This window comes from Nicotiana tabacum, chromosome 22 (genome assembly GCF_000715075.1).
Source record: "Nicotiana tabacum cultivar K326 chromosome 22, ASM71507v2, whole genome shotgun sequence".
In the NCBI taxonomy this organism is placed as follows: Eukaryota; Viridiplantae; Streptophyta; class Magnoliopsida; order Solanales; family Solanaceae; genus Nicotiana; species Nicotiana tabacum.
Genome location: NC_134101.1, coordinates 69,009,856 through 69,034,700, shown reverse-complemented (window position 1 = coordinate 69,034,700; position 24,845 = coordinate 69,009,856). Strand labels below are relative to the sequence as shown.

At 37.2% G+C, this 24,845-nt stretch overlaps 3 protein-coding genes across 5 annotated transcripts; 1 reads left to right on the top strand and 2 right to left on the bottom strand.

Annotated features, from left to right (window-relative positions):
* Nucleotides 1–5,422: 5,422 nt before the first annotated feature.
* LOC107765764 (uncharacterized) lies at nucleotides 5,423–8,653 on the top strand. The gene is made up of 2 exons (XM_016584449.2): nucleotides 5,423–6,227; nucleotides 7,969–8,653. Exons 1-2 carry the CDS (start codon nucleotides 5,692–5,694, stop codon nucleotides 8,189–8,191), a joined length of 759 nt encoding a protein of 252 aa, XP_016439935.1. The 5' UTR covers nucleotides 5,423–5,691; the 3' UTR covers nucleotides 8,192–8,653.
* Nucleotides 8,654–9,734: 1,081 nt separating this feature from the next.
* Nucleotides 9,735–14,125, bottom strand: LOC107765767 (serine/threonine-protein kinase BSK5-like). The gene is made up of 10 exons (XM_016584453.2): nucleotides 13,903–14,125; nucleotides 13,596–13,819; nucleotides 13,097–13,232; nucleotides 12,740–12,873; nucleotides 12,528–12,633; nucleotides 11,734–11,819; nucleotides 11,121–11,309; nucleotides 10,814–10,975; nucleotides 10,438–10,551; nucleotides 9,735–10,104 (listed from the first exon to the last, which is right to left on the bottom strand). Exons 1-10 carry the CDS (start codon nucleotides 13,982–13,984, stop codon nucleotides 9,862–9,864), a joined length of 1,476 nt encoding a protein of 491 aa, XP_016439939.1. The 5' UTR covers nucleotides 13,985–14,125; the 3' UTR covers nucleotides 9,735–9,861.
* Nucleotides 14,126–15,030: 905 nt separating this feature from the next.
* Nucleotides 15,031–20,449, bottom strand: LOC107765762 (uncharacterized). 3 transcript variants are annotated; one of them, XM_016584447.2, is made up of 5 exons: nucleotides 20,313–20,449; nucleotides 20,018–20,220; nucleotides 17,584–17,959; nucleotides 15,653–17,421; nucleotides 15,031–15,557 (listed from the first exon to the last, which is right to left on the bottom strand). In XM_016584447.2, the coding sequence occupies exons 3-5, from the start codon at nucleotides 17,927–17,929 to the stop codon at nucleotides 15,396–15,398; spliced, it is 2,277 nt and encodes a 758-aa protein (XP_016439933.2). In that variant the 5' UTR covers nucleotides 17,930–17,959; nucleotides 20,018–20,220; nucleotides 20,313–20,449; the 3' UTR covers nucleotides 15,031–15,395. The 3 variants fall into 3 exon arrangements, with proteins under 3 accessions (XP_016439933.2, XP_016439934.2, XP_075099637.1); XM_016584448.2 differs by lacking the exon at nucleotides 20,313–20,449 and having other exon boundaries at nucleotides 17,584–18,026; nucleotides 20,018–20,222; XM_075243536.1 differs by lacking the exons at nucleotides 20,018–20,220; nucleotides 20,313–20,449 and adding an exon at nucleotides 19,706–19,825.
* Nucleotides 20,450–24,845: the final 4,396 nt, after the last annotated feature.

Below are 24,845 nucleotides of genomic sequence, written 5' to 3'. Positions count from 1 at the left end.
GATCTTCCATTGTATATAGGTTAATTTTGAAAAAAATGTGTATGTCATGTTACTGAAAAACTTAGATACACCGAATAACTTATGTAATAGCACACATATGGTATATAGAAAGTTTGACAATAACGTCATACATGCAAAAATTATGATACTGGTCAATGTACTTCTAAGTATATTCTTATCTCTGAATTCAACTTTCGTCTTCTGAATTAGATTAGATTATGTGCGCGCGATTTGTTATTGAACTTATGTGCGCGCGATTTGTTATTTTTTATCCGAATTAGATTATTTATGTGCTAAAAGATTAATAAAATTGATAAATTATTATTTTATGAATGATTAATGTTATTTTGATTTTATTGTTGTACATATATTAATATGTGACTTTATTGTTGTTTAGTGCCCTTTAGTGTTGTGTTGTGCCCGTAATTGTAATGTAGTGCCCGTAATTATAATCTAGTACCCTTTAGTGTAGTAAAATGTAGTACCCTTTAGCGTAGTATCTTTGTAGTTATTGAAATTAATCATTTAATTATCTGTTAACCCCAAAAATATTTGAAAAAAATGATAGTTCAAACACAAACTCTATCGAATGTTAGTCAACAAATGTAAGAAAATAACATAAAAAATAACAATATTTGTCAAACTAAGTATTTTTATATGAATACTTATTAATTATATCATGTATAGTTATAAAATAAGAAACAAACATATAAAATAATAAACTAAAATATAAAATAAGAAACAAACATATAAAATAATAAAATAACGTATAAAATAATAAACTAACATATAGAATAATTAACTAACATATAAAATAATAAACTAATATATAAAATAGTAACCTAACATATAAAATAATAAATTAACATATAAAATAATAATATAGAAAATGTATCAACTTAAGTAATAATATAGTAAAAATATCAAGTAAATATTAATATAAAAGATATTGCAATATATTTAAAGACGTTAAGCAATCAAAAAGAAAAATACTTTAATTAATATTGTTCAATTTACAGACATCGTCATGGAGGTTCCCTCTGTGCATCCTGGACCCTACTGTTGCTACAGGGCAATCATAGGTCTTCATACATCTGGGATGGTCAGTGTTTATCCCAGACATTCCGCCCCCGATGTATAGACAATATGTGGGAGTTCATTAGGGACCACCCACTCCATCCCCGTATAGTTAGACGCCTTTAGGATACGGGTTTCTACAGGATCATAGAGATCGGCCGGTTGCAGTTTGACTGGGCGTTGCTCACGGCTATGATAAAGCAATGGAGACCAGAGACGCACACGTTTTATCTGCCCATCGGCGAGGCTACCATCATGCTTGAGGACGTGGAGGTTCTCTTCGGACTACCAGTTGACGGATTACCTGTAGCTTACCCGCATGCTCTTAGAGACTATAGGGGAGTGCATTACCTGCATATGTTGCAGCGACTCACCGATTTCCAGCCAACGGAGGAGACTGTATTGAGTGGGGCGAGTCGATTGCAGCTGACGCCCGTCCGGCACCATCTGGCGGCGATGGATGAGAAGATTACAAATGATTCACCGGCGGAGGATATGGACCAGCACACGAGATTGTTGTTGTTGCTGATGTTTGATGGTGTACTGTTCCTGAACACTTCGGAAACCCTAGTCATCTTGAGATTTCTATATCATCTCGAGCGGCTAGATGATTTACCTGGTTACAGTTGGGGTGCAACTGTTCTAGGTTACCTGTATAGGCAGATGTGTCAGGCGTGCATAGGCACCCAGAGAGATGTTGCCGGATTTTTACCGCTGCTGCAAGTGAAAACATAGTCAATTCTTTTCATGATTATAACATACATAGTAAAAATATACCTTAAATTTTACGTTCACAATCTATATTAGGTTTGGGCCTCGGAGCGGTTCCTGCAGTTCCAGCCACCTCTATCACCGATGGCTCCGGATGCGTCACCTCCACCATTTCTCCCTTTAGCTTGGAGGTGGGTTGATAGGCGAGGCTACGTACGCGAGTTCGAGGCTCGACATCATCTCCCCTATTACATGGATTTGTTGGATTTGCTTAAAGGCGCACATGTACATGTATACTTAAGTTTACTTGGCATGGCTTTATATGTGTTGCGTTTACTGACGATTCCCGTGTTTAATTAATAGTTCGTATGGAGGTCATATAATGACGCGCTCATAGCTGGTTTGCCTGATTATTGCTCCCGCGTCCGAGCTATGCGGAACTCTTTCGTCCCACTGATATGTCTCGATATTGTCGAGCATCATGCCACCGAGCGAGTCCTTCGCCAATTTGGTCGACCGCAACTTATACCTATTCCTCCCACTTGGATTAGGACACATTACCAGCGAGATGATCGTTTCAGGGTTGACCAAACATACTTGTCCTGGATAGAGGCCCAGATTGACGTTTGGGATCAGAGGTATGACCTGATTCCTCCACCCCCTCCACCTGAGCGTACGGATGGCGAGCATGAGTATATGGGTTGGTATCGCAGCGTTACCTGACTTCTCGTCGGGAATCCCATTCATCGCGCTGGTGGTCGGTACATTCCATACGCCGGGAGGTAGGAGGTACTGGTATGTTATTTGTTATACTTACTTATAACGTTACATTATCCTTACCTAATTAATATTTTACATGTTATGCAGGCTATTGGCTTACATCAGTTCTACCAGTTGGGACTACAGATGCTGCAGTATACCGGCGAGGGAGCGATAACTTTGCATGGGTATGGCCGTCGAGTTACTGATCTTGCTGCCGAGACATTGAGATGTGCCCGAGATGATGAGCGCTTAGGATACGAGGTTGCTTATGTGCTGCCAGAGGAGTATCATCATGGGCCACCAGTGGAGCCTGAACGTGGTAGACATGATAGGCGTCGACAGAGAGGAATGGGTGTCTCACGAGGTTGTCGTGATCGGCGAGGACGGGGTCCCCAGCAAAGGGGTGTTGAGTCACCCATGGACGATATTAAAGATGATCAGTCAGGTGACCACCCTGAGCCACACGATGCTCATCATGACATGCCGTTATTCAGCCTTCAGTTGTCGCCAGGGACTTCACAGGTGACCCCGTCAGCTCCATTATTGATCGCGGGCACGGCCATTACGCGAAAGGAGTGGGATCAGTATTTTCATGATCCCCCAGAGCCATCGACGGATGTTGATTCTCGTCCGACACGAGAGATGCATAGTGGGCGACGACTGAGTTATGGCTCATCACCAAGGGATGCTGAGGATCTAGCACATATTTCATCTACTCCAGTGCACCTCGATGTTCCGATAAGCCCTCTAGAAGTTGGCCTTCAAGTTCCTAACACAATAACGGTGGTAGGCATACGGTTTCTGCCATGCACGCAAATTCTGTACAGAACTTAAAATACCGCCATGCCGATCAGATATTAGACAAATACGTGAACGTTGTTTGACAGCGTGCTCCTTCAAGTGGTTCAAAAATAATGTCCAGATCTCTTGGCTTTCATTGGCACAAATAGAAAATGCTAGGGAAAATATACTTTCATTAGCATATACATAGCAACTGCGATCAACAACTTAATATCATACTTTCCATAGACATGAGTGCCGTCTATGGATATTACCGGTCGACAATGCACAAAACCATCAATGGCTGGTTTAAATGCCCAAAACACATATCTGAATATGTATTCTGGTATTCCCGGATTCCGCTCAAGCTTCCATTCAACAACAGTCCCGGAGTTAAAGTATTGCAATGCAACCATGTACCTGGGTAGAGCGGCAAATGACTTATACCACTTACCATAAACAATTTCAAACGCACGTTTATGCCCGAGAAATGCCTTTCTTTTGGTAATGGTACATCCATATACCTGGTGGATAGATGTTATACACTCTTTGATCTTGTACCTCATGGACGATTCAATGTGTGGAATCAAGACAAGAGAAATCAAGTCAACATTCAAGTTAAAATGATTCCCACTGAATGTGTCCATTTCATAATTGTGGGTACCAATGTATTTCCCCACAATCCACATATTTGTTTTCAACTTTCTCGCACGCAACATCCAATCACAACCTTGAAACCATTTACGAAAAATAACCTTGTATACTTCCGGAGATGACTCATGAACCACGATCTCACGACACTCTTTTATGCTGTACATTCGCACCACCCTACTTAGGCGCGCTTTATCAGCAAAAAGCATGCCTTTTGACAGCACCATTACTCTAGATTCATCCCACATTACTGTCCGAATTTCGTCAAAATCCCTTGTGAGGGCATCCACATCCGGCATACTTGGCAACTGATCAAGGTAGGGAATCGCACTTGAGTGAAACGGCACATGGGACTCGTACACTCTTGGTCTAACGGGAGGTGGAGCATGCTCCCTCGTCATATCAGGTTCATCATTCTCGTCCTCATCATCATCACCCTCATCAGGGAAGGGTGTGTCATATGCAGACTCATCAGCATTGTTGTCATAATCACTATTATCTTCCTGACTCTGCGCATTTGCGAGATCCCGATTAAATATGTCGTCTTCGGGCAATTGAGTAAGGACAAGACCTTCAAGTTGCTCGTTTTCACTGCACAACCAATAAAATAATGAGTTTCCAAATTCATCCAAACTTTACATAAAAACTTTATCACTTAACTTACAAATCATAATGTGTTGATATCCCATGATGCACATTATCCTGTTGCTGATGACTCCATGATGCATATTTTAAAAACTGGTCAACAAAAAAGTGGTATGTCTTAGTTAGACTTTAGAAAGGTTGAGTGTCTAAGATGATTATCGTCCGCAAAAAGTGTGTAACAAGAATTTGGTCCATGGGTTAACTTATGTATTTTGCAAAAAAAAAAAAAAAAAAAAAGGAGATTGTTCATCCTTGTGTTCTCAACACATGATAATCTTTTCTAGCAGCTTCATCTGTTAAGTCGGACACATTACTCTTACCGCAAAAGTTTTTCTTACACTAACCTCGATGGTAGCATCTTCGATTCTTTCAATTTTCTCAAGATAATAAGAATGGTATGCCAATCATAACATATTTTTTCACCATCTTTTTATTAATTCCACAATGACTAATTGTATTGAGGATGCACGTGGATTTCATGTATTTTTAAATCGAGTTTTTGTCTGAATCTGAATATCCAATTAATTCCTTCATATCTTAGTACGTGAATCTCAAATCTATTCACATCCTACATTCATTTATCAGTCACAAAAACTGTAATTTTACAAACTAAAAGGGCTGGAAGCCTGGAACTTTAATTTCAATAAACTAGAGAAAAAAGAAAAGGAAAATCAGAATACAGACGAAATTAAATTACTGTTGGTGGAAAGAAATTGAGAATGTGGAGAGGGGGAGAGGGTGTCCCTTCTCTTTCATTATTAGTATGTCTTTTCTGCACCACAGGAAATAAACAACTGTACATAAGTCTTTCCCCCTTTGCGTCTGCTTCCAACTGACACTCCTACATATACACATTGCAATTAACAGTTACATTTGAAAAAAGAAGAAAGCAAAAAGAAGAGAAAAAGCAAGAAATGAAAGAGCACCAAAAAATAGTCGAATTAAGTCTTTTTGCTTCAAAGCTTGAACTTTTGATGAACCCCTTTTAAATGCTTTCTAGTTTCAAGTAATTTTCTTCTTCTGCTCAATCTGTGAGTTAAAAGACAGTTTTTAGGGTACTAAAAAATGTCAGCTTTTGACACTGCTATCACTGACATAGAGGCAAATGGCAGTGGTGACAATGCTAATCTTCGCCGTCATCGCCGCCGTCAACGGCGCCGGCGCCGTCGAAGGAGACCATCTATGGCAGGGAGCAGCGAGACGACTACTGATGGCAGCTTCCGGTTCTCTGATTCTGATTCCGACCAGTCTTGGCACTCCCCTTTAGGCTCTGTGGCAGGTGGGTCCTACCGTTTCGAGGAATGTGGGTCCTCTATGAGGACTGAGCAGAGCAAGAGATCAGGGTCTTGTGGTTTAGTGGCTGATGAAGAGATTGATTTGGAGAGTGGTGAATTGGAGTTGAAGGTGCATAACAGTAAAGAAGAGAAAAGTTGTAGAATTTGTCATTTGAGTTTGTTGAAATGTGGTGGCATTGGTGATGATGACCAACTCTTAGAACCCTCTGGAGGAATGGCAATTGAATTGGGCTGTTCTTGCAAAGGTGATTTGGCTGCTGCTCACAAGCACTGTGCTGAAACTTGGTTCAAAATCAAGGGAAACACGTAAGTTCCCCTACTTTAATGGCTCTCTATTCCCTTGTTCTAGTTCCTGTTTTTATTAACTTGTCTCGTATAAGTTAATAACAATGTGATCTTTACAATGCTTTTCGCCAAATAAAATTTGATGTAGGAAGTATAATTCTTATGTGTTTTTCATGATTATAGTATGTTTCTATGAATGCAGAAATGCTATAGGCTACTTTGATGTCATTAGAATTGCGAAATGAATAATGTGGAAGATTAACTTCTACCCATTGGAATTGCTAGAGTACCTTTTTTTCTTGATAATCTTTTCTTAGGTGATATCTGCAGACAACTCTTTCTTCTAGTTTAGAGCTCTTTCCACAGTTAGTTCCTTCGTCCCAGGTGTATTCACAGAATTTCCTATGGCGTCATTGTACAATAATGTACAATTTTAAGATGGTTCGTGGCATAGTTTGCCTACTTTAAGGTTAAATTTGGAGAACGTGAAGTAAAGTCGTCTAGTGGTTCGGTTATTCTGTGGTTTACTCCTCTTTGTTTGAGGCAACCAAGATCCGTTTTTGTTTATGTTCTTTGAGGTACTTAATGATAGATGCACTCAGGTTTCTTACTTTGTTTATTTAGCCTCCAAGAAACATTGTTTTTGGCTTTCTTTGGCTGGTTGAAGATTATTGTTCTCCTTGCATGCTGGGTATCAAACATATTGGTTCTTCAAAGCACTAAATTTTGATTGATACTGGTCTTATCAACTGTGGCACTTATTTGTTGAAGTTGCAGAAATTTTCATAATTTATAGTATGTCACTGCTACTAATCTAGTATCTTCACTCCCAGCACATCTTAAACTAGATCCTGATCTTTTTGCCTGTGGTTGATAAATGACAATGAAAACTGGATATAGAAAATACATGATCTTGAAAAGTTTATCCTGCGTTAAGTGGCCAGGTTTGATTAAAAAGCACGTCTTTACAAGAAAAAACTTATTTGAGCTATTAGTTTTGTCATTTCTTATGCATCATCCAAAAATATTAGAACATGCATATTACTTTGCTCCCCACATCAAGAGCTTTGATGCATTTTGGTCATGTTTGACTCAATAACCGTTTCCGTATTGTTTATATTTTTTTGTCCTTATTTCTTTTTTTTTGTGTGTGTGGGGCTGTAATCGTTTTGATTAGAATAAACCTTCATGTTAGGAGCAATATTGAATTATTTTTGGAAGCAGAGAATTAATCATCGGGCATTCCCTTCAAATAAACGGAAAACATTTTTAAAAGTGTTGAAGTCTTTGCATGTTCTTTTCACATAAAATGTTTCACCTGTCTCTGCACCTATAGTTCTGTTTTATCGTCATGTTTCATTACCTGCCTTTTGAGCTACTATGACAAAAGACAATTGCTTCCGATGAGTTATCTGTGACGTGTTGCTTATTTTCCATTAAAGACCTTGGAAAGCCAAGGTTGTTATGTGGTTTCATTTAGGAGGGGTGGGACAACATAAGCTTTCCAAAAATTAGCGGGTGGGAGTGGTGTACATTTTTCTTGGTGCATCAATGTATATGCGGTGGCATGTTGGTCAGGAAGGATAGGCGCGGAGGCCGGAGAGTACCTTTTCTGCTATGTCATCTCTCTTCTGAGACTTTAGCTTCGATTTTAGTATGTAGTAATTGGTTTAGAAGCCAACATGAAACATCTGCAATCGCAAAGCAAAGTGTATGTAGTCCCTCCCAATCTAACTTCACTTATCTTCTCTCTATGATCCAGCATTTGTGAAATCTGTGGTGCGACAGCACTGAACGTTACCGGAGGGCAGGCAAATGAAGCCAGCAATGCTACAATAACCACCATGGAAGTATCAAATGCACCTGCCGTCCTTTCTGAAACCCGAAGATTCTGGCATGGGCGACGCGTCATAAATTTCCTGCTTGCATGCATGATTTTTGCCTTTGTCGTTTCATGGCTTTTTCACTTCAAAATATTCCCCTGAAGTTTGTTTGAGATCCTCCCGGCAGTACTTGTTTTAATTGACATCACTAACAACTCAACCCTGGGCGATTTATGATGTAGAGGTATATTTGGGCTGAGGAATTTTCAGCCGTTATTTGAGTTGCGGAGTTATATCCAAGGCAATGGAGGATTTTGATAAATGTCACGCACTTGTCAAGAGCATTCCTTCACGATGATGTTTTTGAGAAAATGACTTGTAACTGGGAATGGAAGATGACAAGGAGGAACAATGACTTATTTGTTCATCAAACCCTTCATAAGGAAAGAATTCTTACCAGCTAGGAGCGAATTGTCCTCCATATCCATGTTGAAATCTCATCTGTATCCATGTTCCAAATTAAGCTGTGGTGATGGTGCAGTGTATTCTGTTATATTTCAGTATTGCACTTTTGTACAAATATTTCATGGTGCTTAGTTGTGTGGTCATGTTTTTCTGCTCTAAGTGTGTTCCAATCAACGAACTTTGCTTCCGATATATTTAGCCTGTATCCTGTGAGTCCTCTGCGTCTCAAAAACTGCAAACCGTTTGTGGAGGGTTCTTTTATGTTTGATCATACTGTAAAACGATATTGTGGATTTCAGTTGACTTTTGAAAGTTCTGAATTTCTGATCCTTTATATTTTTTATATTCAATTGGTTTCATATTTCCCCCAGAAGTGTAAATTAGCTTTCCATACCATGAGTCTAGAAGCACTCGCAAGCAACTGGAACAATATTATGGTGTTTGTTTGAGTTTTGAGAAACTGAGTTTGCACCATACTGAGGTGTCAGAAACTTGAGACCATGGAACTAACTTCTGGAATTTCTGGGATTTGCTTACAGACTTCTCTATAAGTTTATTACAGTGGAGATAATACTAGTTCAAAAACAGTTTTGATGCTTGCCAATACAGATCACTTTGTGCTTTGGAGTACTTCTTCAAGTTGACATATCGTTATCTCCGTGCAGCTACCATAGCTGATGTTAGAATATCTCACATTGGTTGAGGGAATGCGATGTGCAGTCTCCTTATATGGTTTTGGACAATTATCACTTCATGAGTTTGGGGTTGAGTTAGATCCAATATCCATTTTCTTTACAGTTTATAGAATATTTTAGGCTGTTGACCTACAACTACAGTGCTGGCATAAATCTTGGTTGCAGTTGTAATAGTCAGTGGTGACAAGCTTTGAAATCTGAATGTAAGAAATGCTTTGTTTTGGTGTACTTCATACTTGTATTTGTTTTGGCTAACAAATAGATCCTAATCTCCCAGCTTTCAGAGGAATTTCTAAGTAAGGGAAGCCTCCATCTTCAGCTCCAATGCCAATATTGGAGAAAGAGAAAAATAGAATCTATCAGACTCACATGAGTAAATGATCAAATTACCATCCTTCCCTTCGGGGGAGTTAAAAGAAATACTATGATGGCTCCGTTGCTTTATATGTTTAATTTTTCCTCTTTTTTTTTTCGTCTGTGAAACTCGCACAATAACTACCAAAAGTAGAGATACACCAGCTATCCCAAATAGAAGAAGCAGAATGAGAAATTAATCACCTGTGCTCTAATGGATGTTATGAAGAAAACTTGTGTGCTGATATTGATGATTCATGTATGAAAGGTGATATGTACAATGACTTTTTTTTGTGTGTGTAGAAGTATATTCAACATTTACTGTCTCATTCTTCTGAAATCTAAGGAGGAGCCATCTTTGAGTGTTTCCCGGGCATCTGAGTCCATTCCCAGGGTGTTGAGTGCAGCTGCTTGAAGATAGAAAGCAGTTGGCCAATTGGAAAATTGCACTTGTGCTTGCATTGCATCTGCAAGAGCTTCTTGTGGTTTGTCACTCATTAGATAACATAACGAGCGCCTTGCGAGCACAGTTGGGGACTTAACATTTCCACCCTCAAGAAACTGCAGTGCAAGCAAAACAAGCTGTTTGATCAATACTCAATTTTAGATGGCAGCTAGATCACTATATACACCTCAATCCCAAACAAGTCGGGGTTGACTATATTAATCTTCATTGACCATGTCGTTCTACTTAAGCTCATCTCAGGCCAATAAGTTCTCTATATTTTCTACTGGCATACAAGACTAAAAGATCCCTAGCAAACATAGGACCTAAAATAAACGTATTAACATGATCCCAACTAATTGGTGATATGACAGTTTCCGCTTTTTTAACATTTTAAGTTTGAAACAGGAGAGGTGCATGCATTATGCTTTTCCAAATTGATGGCTTACCTCTGTGTAACATTTGATTGCAGTAGTAAAATTTTTATCCCGAAATGCAGAATCGCCAGACTTCCTAGAATTCAGGGTTTCTTGTATTTGATTAGCCCACATCTGAAATGAAAGCTGCAAAAGGAAAAAAGAGTTTCACATAATGGGATCTGCTGTCACAGTAATGGCATTCTAATTAATAGCTGCAATTTGCTATAACTCAGAATGACATCCAGTGTTGCTTCGGACATTAGCGAGTACAAGAATATAAATCTGTAACTACAAAGCATCCTAAGCTAATTCAAGAGAAAGAATGACATCTTCACTTTTAGTTTCATTAGAACCAGGAAACTTCCCCTCATAGCATTTCCTGTTAAGGTATTCTTAGTATACTAACCTCATTAGCGATCCCCTCATCCTCTTTGTATCCAACCTTTTCTAAAATCTCATGTATGGCAGTTAAGTCTAATCTTGAACAAGCCTCACCAAGCGGCGTTAAAGGTACTTGGGAGGGTGAGGTGGTTTCATGAGCAATACTCATCAGAACGTTTGATGGAGCCTGGAGAGTCAAATAACATGTCAGTTTAAGTAAAATAATTTCAATCTGTTATCCATGTAATTACAGTATACTCTCAACTTAGCTGTTATAGACGATAGAAAAAGTAAAATGCATCAAGTCCAAAACGAAAGGACTAATTACGTACATCTTTTTCTTTCTGAAGAGATGTTAGAGAGGTCAGAAGAGATTTCACATTTGGCCTGTCATGAGGTTCATGTTGCAAACAACGTGAAGCAAGTTGCACTAACTCAGTCCCATCGTCATTTGAGAAGTGACCTTCCAAGCAAGAATCGATAAGCATCAGAAAATTCTTTCCCCTTATAAGGTCAAGTGCCTGCATAAGAAGAATTTGGGATCAGAAACGCTTCAGTTGAAACTATTTAGGATTGAGGGAATGATTGAATAAATCAGGCTATTGATAAACATGTTGTAGTTCAAAAATCAACAGAGCATGTTTAGGAGAAGTAACTGAAATCGAAGATAATGGGCAATAACATATATTCTTCACATCAATTCAGAGTTTTGAATCTCCAATCCCAAGACCTCGTGAAAATTATAACTTCAAACCAGCTCTAAAACTGATCAGAAAACTCAACTCCACGCGGCTATTTCATTTAGGAGAACAAGGTACTATAATTAAGTAAAAAAGAGGAGATACTGTAAAATAAGTGGGAGATAATCAAGCCATAACATCTGAGTGTTTATCATCATATCCTTTTCTTTTTGTTAAGCTCAAACAAACAAAACCAAGAACTTACATGGCTAGGAGGAATATGCTTCCCGCTAAGAAGATCAAGCAACAGGGCGCCAAAACTGTAAACCACACTCTCTGGGGTCACCTTACCTGCCATTACAATCCCGTTAAAACATTGAACCAAATAAATAACTAACTGTATTGAAAAAGATGGATTATCTTCAATTGCTTTGATAAACACATGTTAAGTTTACTCACTTATACTCATCGGACTAGTTTACTATTGAACTTCTTCATGTTATAGTATTAGACAAAACAACAACAACCCAGTATAATCCAACTAGTGGGGTCTGAGGAGGGTAATATGTACGCAGACCTTACCCCTACCATAGGGTAGAGAGGCTGTTTCCGATAGAAATTCGGCTCCCTTCCTCCAAGAACTCCCCACCTTGCTCTTGGGGTGACTCGAACTCACAACCTCTTGGTTGGAAGTGGAGGGTGCTCACCACTAGAACAACCCACTCTTATCTATCAAAGCATCTGCAATCCTCCCTATATTTGCAGCAATAACACTCGTCATATCGACTAAACCATTCATTCTCAAACTGATGTATAAGAACCAATATGAGTAAACGGAAACCAAGAGAAAAGAGAGATTTTTATCATATTGGTGAGCCAATCAGATTTCAATCTTTTGTACTGACACTTCATTATGAGAGCTATTTGACAATGACCAAAATTTAAGTTGTTTCACAATTTTGATGATGACTTTCCAACATATTGATATAGGGCCCTTGAATTCCAACGAACCTAGAATTTAACAGGTGACTCTTAAAAACTTGATAGCAGATGAGATACCTGTCTTTAAATACTCCGGCGGAGTGAAGGCCAAGTTTGTACTATAACTCTTGCCATCCCTACTGTTTTTCATTAAGCCAAAACATGATATCCTTGGATCACAATCCTGTCATGTGCTGACTCGTAGTAAGAACAATGAAGTACAGAAGATAGCTTGAACATTTAACGGAGCACAGATATACATGTAGGGTAAAGATTAAAAGAAAATTTACTTGATCGAACAAAACTCTGTAAGAGTTTAGGTCATGATATAGTTCTCTCCCTTTACTACTGCAGTAGTCTAATGCTTGTGCTAAATACAAAGCAACTCTCAACCTCATCGCCCATTTCAATGGTTGGTTATCCCCTAAATCAATTGAACCAACATAATCTACAGTTAGGCAATTATATCGAAAGCATATCTTGTTAAGTCCTATTAGATAGAGACTAGTTTACAGAGTGATTGCTTAAGTTGACATGTCAAGCACATGAACCACACCACAATGAGAATGAATATGAAGGATTTTCAATTGCTTTCTCTCTATCTTATCGGTCACAAGATCCAGAAAAGGAGAATGAGCAAAACTTACAATGGAATAAATGCTTGGATAATGTTTCATGACGCATAAATTCAGCCACTAATAATCTCTCATCTCCTTCACAGCAACAACCTAATAAGTTAGCCAACCGCTTACTCCTTAGCTGCCCCACTGCTTTCGCTTCATCCTTAACAATGAATAGGCAATTTCCAAATCAATATAATACAAATCACATTCTTGTTGAAGACATAATTAAGTAAATAAAAGTGTATCCTCTCTAACATCTTAAACTTTTAGATGAGTTGGTTATATAATTCAATATGGTATAGGATAGACAAAGATTATAGGTTCAAGTCTCACAGTTACCTTTATCAAAATGAATCAGGCCCGCAGTGTTGAAAACATAATTAAGTAAATTAAACTGTAACCCCTCTAACGGTTACATAATTTAGCATTATTTACCCAAAGCCATAACATGACCTAACAATTGCCCACCACCAAAAATGCTTTACAACTTGAATGAAACAAGATATGAAAAGAGAATACTGACTAGGAATTGGCGAGAATCAGGCCATGCGGACGAGTGGAAGCGCTTGATAGCAATCCAACGGCCATTACCAGCAAGCTGACCTTTAAACACAACGTTAGGGGCTTTCTCTCCATGTTCTGAAACTATATTATCAATGGAGAAACTTGAGGTGGCAGCCTTCAGCTCCTCCAAACTATATTCTCTGAAAGCTGGCAAATTCAGCTGCTCATTCTCCGCCCATTTTTCTGAATCACAGAAACAATGCCAACAACATAATTAAGATTGATTCTTGAGAATCCCACATTATCAAAAGAATGAAAGAGCTTACCGATATCAGAGGTATACAGAACATGGGACTTGATGTTTGAAGGCCATAAACAGAAACACAAATTGGAACAACGTGCACCCATTGTATAATTTTTTCAAGAATTCAGATATATTAAATTTAAAAAAAAAAAGACCTTTAGGGAGATAAAGGGGTCACAAATATGTGTAATTGGTGACAACTTTTCTCCTCTAAAAGTCCCTTTTCTCACCTATAGAAAACGACAACGGGAAAATTTTGGGAGAAAAAAAAAAGGAAGAAGAGAGATTATAACGGTGTGTTTCAAAAGTCAATATTCAAATGCTCTCAAAATGTGAGCAAGCGAATAAGGCAGCCCACAAATTTTTTCTACAAAGAGAAATGCAATGCAAGGGGCGTTAATGGTGTTTCTTTTTCTGCCTCGCTTGCTACTGGGAACAGAGAGGCTTTGTCATTCTTAGCAATGATCAAGAATCTAAACTGCTACAGCCTACATTATATTTATTTATCCCAAAAGAAAGAGGAGAGGGAGATTTCTGTTTCTTTCGGTTGGGACAGGGGAGAAGAAGCAGAGAAACATGGAAGAAACAAAAGACCGTTTTTTGACCCAAGAGCTACCTTTTCTATTCTTTCGGAAGAAATTAACGTTGTCGCTCTTATCCCATGAGAACACTTTCTTTATCCACATACGATCACAGAAAAGTATTTATTAGTATCTAATATTTACGTTAACTAAACAATTCAACAACAATAAACACAAATTAAAATATGAGAATACATATCATACAACTATTACTAAATGGTTAAAATTTCTATGCAAAATATATGTCAAGTATAGTTAATTTAATTCTCAGAAAAAACGAATTAAGTTCTTTTAACTACGTGTGTTTTGCTATGAATTTTAGAATTGAGGATGGTAAATTGTCCAACTAACTCATTTGACGGGTATGATGTGGTAAAGGAAAAAAAATTAATGGTACGCAGTATCTACACCAAATGAAAGAAGAAATGACATGTATTTAACGTACACCTTTATAACTTAATTAACCATTGTCAAGTAATGTATATTTCTATTCATATACTATTAATGTGGTATAGTATAAACATCCCTTGTTGCCTTTGGATGCTATAACTAAGGCTATCAAGAAGTAGTGGAATATTGAAATATCTACTGTATATTCATATGCTGATACACACTTATTACTCTACACTAGCAACACCAAATTACAATTGCTTTATTCGGTCATGAGCCTTATTCAACTTCATGGCGATTCACTTTATCAATCACTGACTGATGTTTAACCTGTTTATAGTTACTTTTTACAAGCTTAGCTATAGTTAAAACAAAAACTGTAGAGCCTTTGGTTTGATGTTTCACCATGCCTGGTATAGCAAGTCACTTGCACCTTTCCAACAGGGGAAAGTGAAGGAATTGAGACAAATTTGGCAAGAAGTTCCACTTGGGTTCCCTCTGGATCTTCTGGCAACATGATTACTTCAGAAGAATTTTTCAGCAATCAAGTTTGCATTTGGAAGCTTTCTTGATTTCTACCATTTAAAACTGCTATACAAATGGAGAATGCTTGTAGAACCTTCAGTGAAGAACTGAATTCAACTGAAAATATGCCATCCTTGAATGCGGACAAGCTGAAGACAGGCTTACTGTCCCGTGCTTCCCCCTGCCAAACAAGAACAAAAAGATTTCACAATGGTGTATTAGACATTCGAAAATTACTGTAAAATTTTGATAATCTGTATTTATGTAGATCATAACCTGGGATAAAAGTTCAAATCTTGCAGCATTAAGTTTGGGTTTGGAACAACTTGATATCCTTTGATGATTAGTGTGATTCCTAAGAAGTCTTAATTTGCAGCCCAAATCCCAGCCACCACAATCACACGATCCACCTGACCTCCATCGGTTAATCAGTGAAGAAGGCTCGCCTTTACTTGGTACGCTATGTGCACCACCAGGAAGGATAACTGTCATGTTAAGATCTTCAAAAGGATTTGTTAAACCTGAAGTTGAAGTATTACTGCAGTTTCTATCCTGATGGCCACTTCCATTAGGACAAATGGAGGTTCTATTGGGTAATTTGACAACAATAGCTGCAAGCTCATCGTTTGGGTGAAGGTCAGATGCTTTCTGATCTGTAGCAAACAAAACAAATTCCGTAATCCTAAACTGTGAGTCAAGTTTCTGCCTATTCAATTCGGAGAATGGAACATCAGAAACCTTCATCTTTCCAACGATATTAGGCATAATTCCATGACTTCTGTCTTTTTCTACTTGATTTAACCAATTTCCACTCTTTTTCTTTGTTTCACGAACGGTGAAGAAATTATAAATCCAGCAACTGTAATCCTTCAAATTCGGATTAAGTTTCTTCATTGTGGCTGCTAAAATGTCAACTTCATTGTCAACTGCAAATGTGAATAGAGGAAGACCATTTTTCACAGCTACTTGGAGGAGAGCTTGCAATCTTGATGGTACAAATGTGCCATTAGAACGTGGATCGTCGATATCAATCGATTTACAGCTCTTCAAATCCAATTTGACTTTCAATGAGCGTTTCGTAGGAGATTCACCACGTCTTGTTGAAGATTTAACGTGATCAGAGTTGCCTGTCTTTGGCTTCAGCAGTGGATCTAGCAACCTTCTCAAAGGACTAGTCCTGGCTCGGCCAGTGGTGTCTGATTTATCACAGCCTGTATCAATTGAGGACGAACTTTGAGTTTTATTTGGACTAGATTGTTCTGCAGGCCATTTGACACCTTGTGATCCAGTGATCATATCTTTTATACCTGAAATCTGGCCAATCCTTCCCATTGCCATGCTAAATTGACGAGTTGGAGAGGAATTTCTGATGTTTGTAGATTCTGCGGAATTAAGTGTAGTTGGATTCTTAAGCATCACAGTTGATTTCTTCTCTTGTTTGGAATTGGTTCCAGGTGGGCTGGACAATTTGTTTCCTGAATATGTTGAAGGCTGAATTGTCTTAGATGAAAGGCAACTATCCTTTGCATCTATCGGACTCGCTTGTCCCACCTTCGACTCATCAGCATCATGAGGAAGGGTGCTGGAACTAGAGATATCTGAAGAGGACTGTCCATAGTAGAACGCAGAAATAAATCCACAAGAAAAGCTCCGTCTGCTTGATTTCACCGCGCTCTGGTCTTTCACTACTGAATCAGGTGGGCAGAAAGTTGTGCAGCTGTTAGTTTCTTGGCCAGGTTCTGGTACTTGAAGGAAATCTGATTTATGTTTCTCTATGCAATCAAAATCATCAAAATCTCCTTTCGATAAACATTCTCTATCTTGGATCTTCATCTTTCCCTTGGAACGTGATGTTTTCGTCTCAGTCTCTCCATCAAGTGATCTCCTAACATGAGGAGTCCTCCGCGGGTGTAGAGCATTGCCGAGTTCTTGCATATTTCTTTGTGGATACTCATCAAAAGACTGATATATCCTGCAGACAAGTTGCTCAATCTCCGGGGATTTAATTACGCCAGGTTTTTGGTTTTGCAACTGTACATAACTTCCTGCAAAGGATTTGACATCAAGACTGTTAAGAAATTGGACCTTGGGCATAACTCAACCCCAAAAGCTAGCTCACGAGGTGAGGATTGTCCAAACTTATTAAGGAAAGGAGAAAACAACCCATTCCCTTAATCAGTGGGAGAAAATCTAACAAAGACGACTACCTTTAGGTGGTGATGCATAATAAGATTGTGATGTAGGACGATGAATCCTCCGACGAGCAGGAGAGCAGCTTCTGGCTCTGCTAGAATTGGATGAAGATCCCTCCATTGAGGAAAATGACAAGGTATTGCTGGTGGATGGTGAACAACCACTAGTTCTACAAGGTTCTTTTACATGTTCGTGTCGCCATTTTTCAAGAAAACGCCAATCTAGGACGCCAACACTGAAAGCTTTCTCCTGCAGATTTTCCCCCTTTTCCAGGTAACTTGGCAAACTTGACATGTATTTGACAAGCTCTTCATTCTCCATTGTCTTTCTTTCACCACTCTGCTTTGGCCGTCTTTCCATTGGCTACACCTTGCATGAATTCTCTAGCCTCTAGCAGAGGTAAAAAAGCAACAATTACACGAGATTATTATCATTTTTAGCCCCTTCTGATGAAAATCTGTTGCAGTAGATTATAGTAAACTCAGAAACATTAAGTAAAAAGCCAGAAACAATTACACATGCTGAGTTTAAAAGATATGTAAAACAAAATATTTTTCCAATGTAAAGCAATATCTAGAAGACGGAAACACTGCATGAACAGGAGGAGGAAGAAGTGAAAACCGAAAGGGGTAAAAACAATGTAAAATAGCCGTTCGTCAATATTTGTTTTAACTGTATGGATAATCACATTAGAGTTCCAGAGTGCCTGAGTTTCCAGTAGTTTATCATATGCAAAAGACAATGCAGTGTTCCCATTTATAGACTTGTTTCGGTAATAAGAATTACCCCATTAGATGTCAGTAGCCAGGATTAAGTGTTATACAATGAACATAGCACTTACTGTTCCTCTCTTTTCAAACATAAAAAGCTGAAAGATATGGACATAAATAAAAGTTAATTCATGAACTATTTGTCGTTGGTATCTCTCAACATGGGCTGTCTTTCATATCTGGGTGCAGGGGAATATTAGAAAATGGGAAAGTGATATTATTTTTAGTATTCTTTCATTGCTTACATTTTTCTTTTCCTTATTGTAATTTGGCCAATTATGAATACATGATCCAGACAGCTAAACAAAATCAGAAAGCTCAACACACTATCTTTACAAACAGGGCCCATTTGATTGGAGTACTTTATACCTTTAACTTTTACATATTTCCCTCAAAAGTTATCACACACTATCGAACTACAGTAACATTTTTATTTCGTTGGTATAAAGGCAAGGTGATTCGATGGGTGTGCTTCATTGATAAGAGTATTATTTTTACCAGACCACATTTTTGAAAGATTTGAGCGATATTCCTTTTACCTGATGGATGTGTTTCAACAAACGTTTTGGAGTTTGAATTACTAGTCTAATTAATATAGATTGCAAACAATTGTAGTTTTATATTCAAATTTAAAAAATCCCAGCACATCAAAATTAATCCAAATCGCCCAACACTAAATTTTTCTAAAAGTATAAACGTTGATCTTTTCATTGAGTATGAGAAGTAAAAGATGTAAAAGGAAAAGATTTAGTTCACTGATAGTGTAATAAACATTTTTTTTAATAAAAGATATTACTTGCCATAATATTTGAATTTAGTACCTTTTATAGGTACTTCTTAGGGATTCAAAAACAATATGCACTAATAGTGAGATTTTATTTTTAACATAAGTATGCTTTAACATATTATTATAATAGGTTATTATAATAGGTTAGTTATCATTTTTATTACGTAATCAATTAGTGTTTATCATAAGATTTACTTGTCTTACCATACAAGTGATCTGATAACTTTACACCGTTAGTTCATAGTATAATTTTAAACTCGTTTCTTAGTGTGTTAAACTCAAAAGAAAAAGAAAAAAATGAAAAAGATAGAAAAAGAAGGTCGGCGGTTGGGTTTGCTTTGCCATAAACTACCCCCTTCTTCTCCCTTCCTCTTTCTTTTGCAATGGTGTTGAGACCCAAAAATTAATGCAACATTTCCAATTACGACATACCAAGATATGCAATTATTCTTATTTTTATCATGCCATCCATGAATGAGAGACTGCAAAAATTATGGTATCAAAAGTGAGCTGATTACGTGACAACAATTACCACTTGAAATGGACAGGATTAAACAGTCAAAAGAAAAGCACCCTGACCTCTTTTCCCCAAAAAAAGACGTCGCTCAAACAGGGGTGGAGCTAGTTTTCGGTTATGGATTTGGCCAAACCCAATAATTTAAAACTCAGTAACTTAAAATGATTAGAATCCTAAAGTTTCAAATTGTGCCGGCAAGTCGACCAAAATGATCAGAGTAGTGAGAGATTTTTTATTTACAGAAATTGTACTACGATTTTCATTTTCTTATCGGTCTTTCAATGTGCAGCAAATAAAACCAGTATAATCCCCGAATATATATATATATATATATTTAAGAAGAAGAAACACTAAAAGAAGAGAAGAGTACATACCTAACTCAACAACCGCGTAGAGAAGTCATAAGTGGAGGTACAAACACGAAGTAAATAAGTGTCGGCGGTGAAACCAAGAAGAGTAGTTAGGTGTAACTAAAAAAGCTGAGGAAGGAATTGCAGTGAGAGCAGAGGGAGAAAGCAATGACACTGGCTCCTCTCTGTATTCCAAAACACCGCGCTCTTAATAATTATTCACTTCCCTAACACAAAGTAAGACAGAGAGGAAATTAAAGGGCAACAAAAGTGAAAAAATATATGGCAACTTTTGGTTGGAGCCTGGAGGTCTGCTCACCTTTTTCCTTTCTGGAATTTAAGCCAGGCGGAGGAGGAATACTACGTGGGTGGGTCACGGGGTAATTGGTAATGACGCTCTTTTGGACTCCACATACTTAAATGACTCTCTTTTTTATTGGGATACTGAAGCAGAGGCAAATCTTGAAGTGAGTTATTTGTTTTCCATTTGGATTTTGTATTTTTATGTGAAAATATTTTTTATTTTTGGTACTTGCATGAAAGTTCTAATTAATTTGAATTGACTACACTTAAGGTTCATTAAAGTGAGAAGTGATCCAAAACATGATTTTTACCAGTTTAAGGATTTAGGCTTGCTCAGTTGGTAAAAACATCTTTACCTACGTCCGTTAGGTTCTGAATTCGAGTCACGCTAGAGGGAAAGTGTAAAAACACTATAGATCCTTCAAATTTGGGAGAGATTTAAAAAAAAGTACTAAAACCTCTAATTAAGGATAGAAGATCATATCCATCTCACTATAAATTTTAACAGTAAAATAATATAAAATATTCGCTACAAGAATATGTCATGAAGATACACAATATTCTTTGATATCCTTTTGTAGTCCTTGCAGAATATTAGAAATAGAAACTGAAACCCCACCTCAACCAACCCCTTTCAGAAAGGCCAAATGCCACCTCTGCCAGCCTAGTATAATTGCCAAGAAAAAGATTAGGGAAAATAGAAAACGTAAAAGTGGGAATTAATGTAGAATATAGGATTTAACAATGGTGGACTGGTCTTTAAGCATAAGTTGATTGTCTGAATTGTTAGAGTAAAGTATAAAGTAGCACCCCATTTGCTTTTAATGTCAGATTTGTCCCACACTATCTATAATAATTGTTGAAAGAGATGAAGTATTTCAAAGTTATTCAAAGAAAATTCATTGTACTAATATTGTTAGTGTATGAGTGAAAAAACTTCATGTCATAGGTTAACCAGGTCAACGGAGATAAAGTCTTTGAAGGCTGCAATGTGTCGACGATGTGACATGACAATCTGACCTCAAAAGGTCGACATCACGCGACGAAGGCAGATCGTCGTCGAGGTCGAAGTGGCTTAACAGAAAACGAGGACGAGGACGAGCATCCGTACTTGGCATGCAAATAATTTAAAGATTTAGATTCCTTAGGAAATATCCTAGCGAATATTCCCCTCTGTTGTACTATCTAGGGTTTTGTATCCAGTGTACCCTTATAAATACGAATAGATTTAGTTCTACAGAGGGAATTTTTATGAACACTTTTGTAAAAAATAACATTGACATTCTCTGCAAATTCTCTCTCTTTGTCATGTACATACAAAGTTTGCCTTTACACTTTTTTGTCTATCTTTCTCTTCCGATCCAAGAAGAATCGAAATATTCAAGGGCTTATCGTTATCCATCATTGTCAAAGAAATCATTAGAATATCTCACCCTTGTCGGATGAACCTTGTTCAATTATTTACTTAAATACCATTTATTGTCATTTATTGCTATCTCTCACATTCTTAAATCATTTATTGCTCCATTGTTCCTCCAACATATTGCTATCTAGCAACACACATTTGGTATATATCACAAACACACTAGATAAGTCATTTGGACCCAAAATCCCACCACAGGCGTCGTGATGACACTTAGTTTCTAAGACTAGGCAAGCCGATTATAATTACATTTCGAGCCATTATTTATTTATTTATTTATAAGATAATTGAAACCAACAACGGAATTAATTAACAACCTCCTAAAACTGGTAATACTGAGTCACGAACTCTAACTGAGTACATGCAGTGATCCCAAGGATCGAATATACAATACTGTTCGAATATGAGTGGACAGTACAAAAAAATAAAAAGACTCCAAGGGACTGTGACGACCAAGCAACCTTACCTTAAAACCTTGCGATCACACTCTAATCTCTGTCCGAATCCGATATCTCCAATACCTGGCTCTGCACAAAAATATGCAGAAGTGTAGTATGAGTACACCATAGTCGGTACCCAGTAAGTATCAAGACTAACCTCGGTGGAGTAGTGGCGAGGTACAATCAAGATACTCACTAGTCATTTAACTTGTGCAATATAGTAATATGCAGGGATAATAGAAAACAAGTAGCAATGACGGCAATAAAGATCAATCTGGGATATGAACGACAAGGTAACAAGAATACCATAAATATTGCTCAAACGAATAAGGAACACAAGTACAACCAATTAATCAAGTCCTTCAAATAAAAATCTTTCACATATAAGTTTTTCAAATAAAAATCTTTCGAATATAATTTATTCAAATAAATATCCTTCGAGTATAATTCTTCCAAATAAAAGTCACTCTCTAACACCTCATTTCATAATCATAAAACACGGGTCTCAACCCACTTTCATATTTTATCTCTATTACAACTGCACGGATAACTCACGTACCAAAATATCAATGTATATAAGATCCGCATGATCAATTATTTTCAATAAAGTAAGTTTATAATTTTTAAACCAAGTAAGAAATCAACAAAGAAATAAGTTTATTTTTGAACTCGTTTGGGTGAAGAAAATGACATTTCAATTAAAATAAAGTATCAGATAAGCTACTGATTTGGATGTACAACTTATTAAATTAAAACATAATAGTAATTTCTTTTATTCAAAATAACTCAATCATCAAGAACAAGTACAAATCAGAAATACAAATCTTCAGAGTCTCGTACGAAAAAGCCAAAGCCAACACAATACTAGAAGAAATATAAAACACTTAATATTAAGCCAAATAATATATCACGGAGAACACATAAATTTACATATTACGGAAAAATAAAATAACCAAAGGCAAGTGCAGCCATAGAGAAATATCAACAAAAGTACACTCCCGAGGTACCGCCTCTTAGTCCCAAATCATAAATAAATTTCAACAAACAACAATGCTCCCTGCCCATCATAAATCAATCCCCGACATAGCCCACCTTGTCTCGCCACATGCGCAATAATAAAGTAAATGCCCGCCTTGTCTCGCCGCACGCGCATAATAATATTCCCACCTTGTGTCACACACACACACACACACACACACACACACACACACACACACACACATATATATATATATATATATATATATATATATATATATATATATATATATATATATAGCCCGCCTTGTCACGTCGCATGTGCATAAATCAATAGTAATAATAGCACGGCAGAAACCTCGTGCAAACACCCAAACAAAACATCCCAACAATATAACGTGCCAATATCACATCTCATAAATTGCACCTCAAGTGCTCAAATATTACAACATATCACAGATTGCACATCAAGTGCTCAAATATTACAACTTGCCACAAAAATCAACAATACATTATTTTCCACAATAAGAAGCCCATGGCTCGATCATAATGTGCACAAAATCTTAACAAAAATATCCGGGAGTGAAAAACTCAATAAAATAATATTTCACAATTTAACACTTTGCCTCAATATGATTTACGACCTTTATAACTCAATACCAATTTCAACAGCATGAACTGGAAAGTAATTCATCAAGGAACAACGCCTTCTTTAATCCAAAGTTTTGGCAAATAAATTAATGCCTCATTTTGAAATCATTTAATAAATTATTTGCAAATGAATAATCCATAACGAAATTATCTCCAGAAAATATCAACTCAACAAAAATATGGGATTCACATAAAAATCAAGGTGGCAATCACACCAAATCATCATATAAAAATAAATTCAACAAACAAGGATTTAGGCATGACAAATAGAAGATTTAATAAGTGCCAATAATTTCAAATTTAATACGTAAGGGTGTCTAAGAATTTTAACCGATATAATTTGCACATATAAACCAAGTACGTACTCGTCACCTCGCGTACATGATTTTCAATTACACAATTTTTCACATAAGACTCAATGCCTATGGGGTAATTCTCCCACTCAAGGTTAGACAAGATACTTACCTTTTTGAAGTTAGGCCGATATTCCACAATCACCTTCTTGCTTGAATTGACCTCCGGACAGCTCAAAACTAACAAAATTAATTGTATAACTTCATTAAAATTCATCGAAAAAAATTCCGAATAATAAAATGTCAACTTAAAATTTTACATTAAAAATTCAACGCGGGGCCTGTATCTCGGAACCTGGCAGAATTTTTATAAAATTCGAACACCCATTCCGATACGAGTCCAACCATACTAGTTTCACTCAAATCCGACTCCGAATCGACATTCAAATCCCAAAAATTCATTTTATGAAATTTCTACAATTTTCTCCAAATTTTCATCTCAAAATACTAATTAAATGATGAAAATAATGATATATTCATGTATATTAACCAAATTCGAGTTAGAATCACTTATCCTAGTAATTTTCTTGAAAATCCCACGAAAGATCGCCACAAACCGAGCTCTTTAGGTCCAAAAATAAAAAATGAGATGAAAACCTCGTTTATATGGTACCACATCTGAATTCCAAAGTGCTGACCGCACATTTAAGGTCTCTGCAGCCGTAATCCAAATTGTGCGGCCGCACTTCAGCAGCTACTGTACT

Coding starts and splice junctions, on each gene's coding strand:
- LOC107765764 (XM_016584449.2), top strand. CDS start 5,692: ATGTCAGCTTTTGACACTGCTATCACTGACATAGAGGCAAATGGCAGT. Junction 6,228..7,968: donor TTCAAAATCAAGGGAAACAC/GTAAGTTCCCCT, acceptor TCTATGATCCAG/CATTTGTGAAATCTGTGGTG.
- LOC107765767 (XM_016584453.2), bottom strand. CDS start 13,984: ATGGGTGCACGTTGTTCCAATTTGTGTTTCTGTTTATGGCCTTCAAAC. Junction 11,820..12,527: donor GCCGGAGTATTTAAAGACAG/GTATCTCATCTG, acceptor TTGTAATGGCAG/GTAAGGTGACCCCAGAGAGT. Junction 10,105..10,437: donor CAATCAAATGTTACACAGAG/GTAAGCCATCAA, acceptor CTTGCACTGCAG/TTTCTTGAGGGTGGAAATGT.
- LOC107765762 (XM_016584447.2), bottom strand. CDS start 17,929: ATGGAAAGACGGCCAAAGCAGAGTGGTGAAAGAAAGACAATGGAGAAT. Junction 17,422..17,583: donor TTATGCATCACCACCTAAAG/GTAGTCGTCTTT, acceptor AATCCTTTGCAG/GAAGTTATGTACAGTTGCAA. Junction 15,558..15,652: donor GATTTGAACTTTTATCCCAG/GTTATGATCTAC, acceptor CTTGTTTGGCAG/GGGGAAGCACGGGACAGTAA.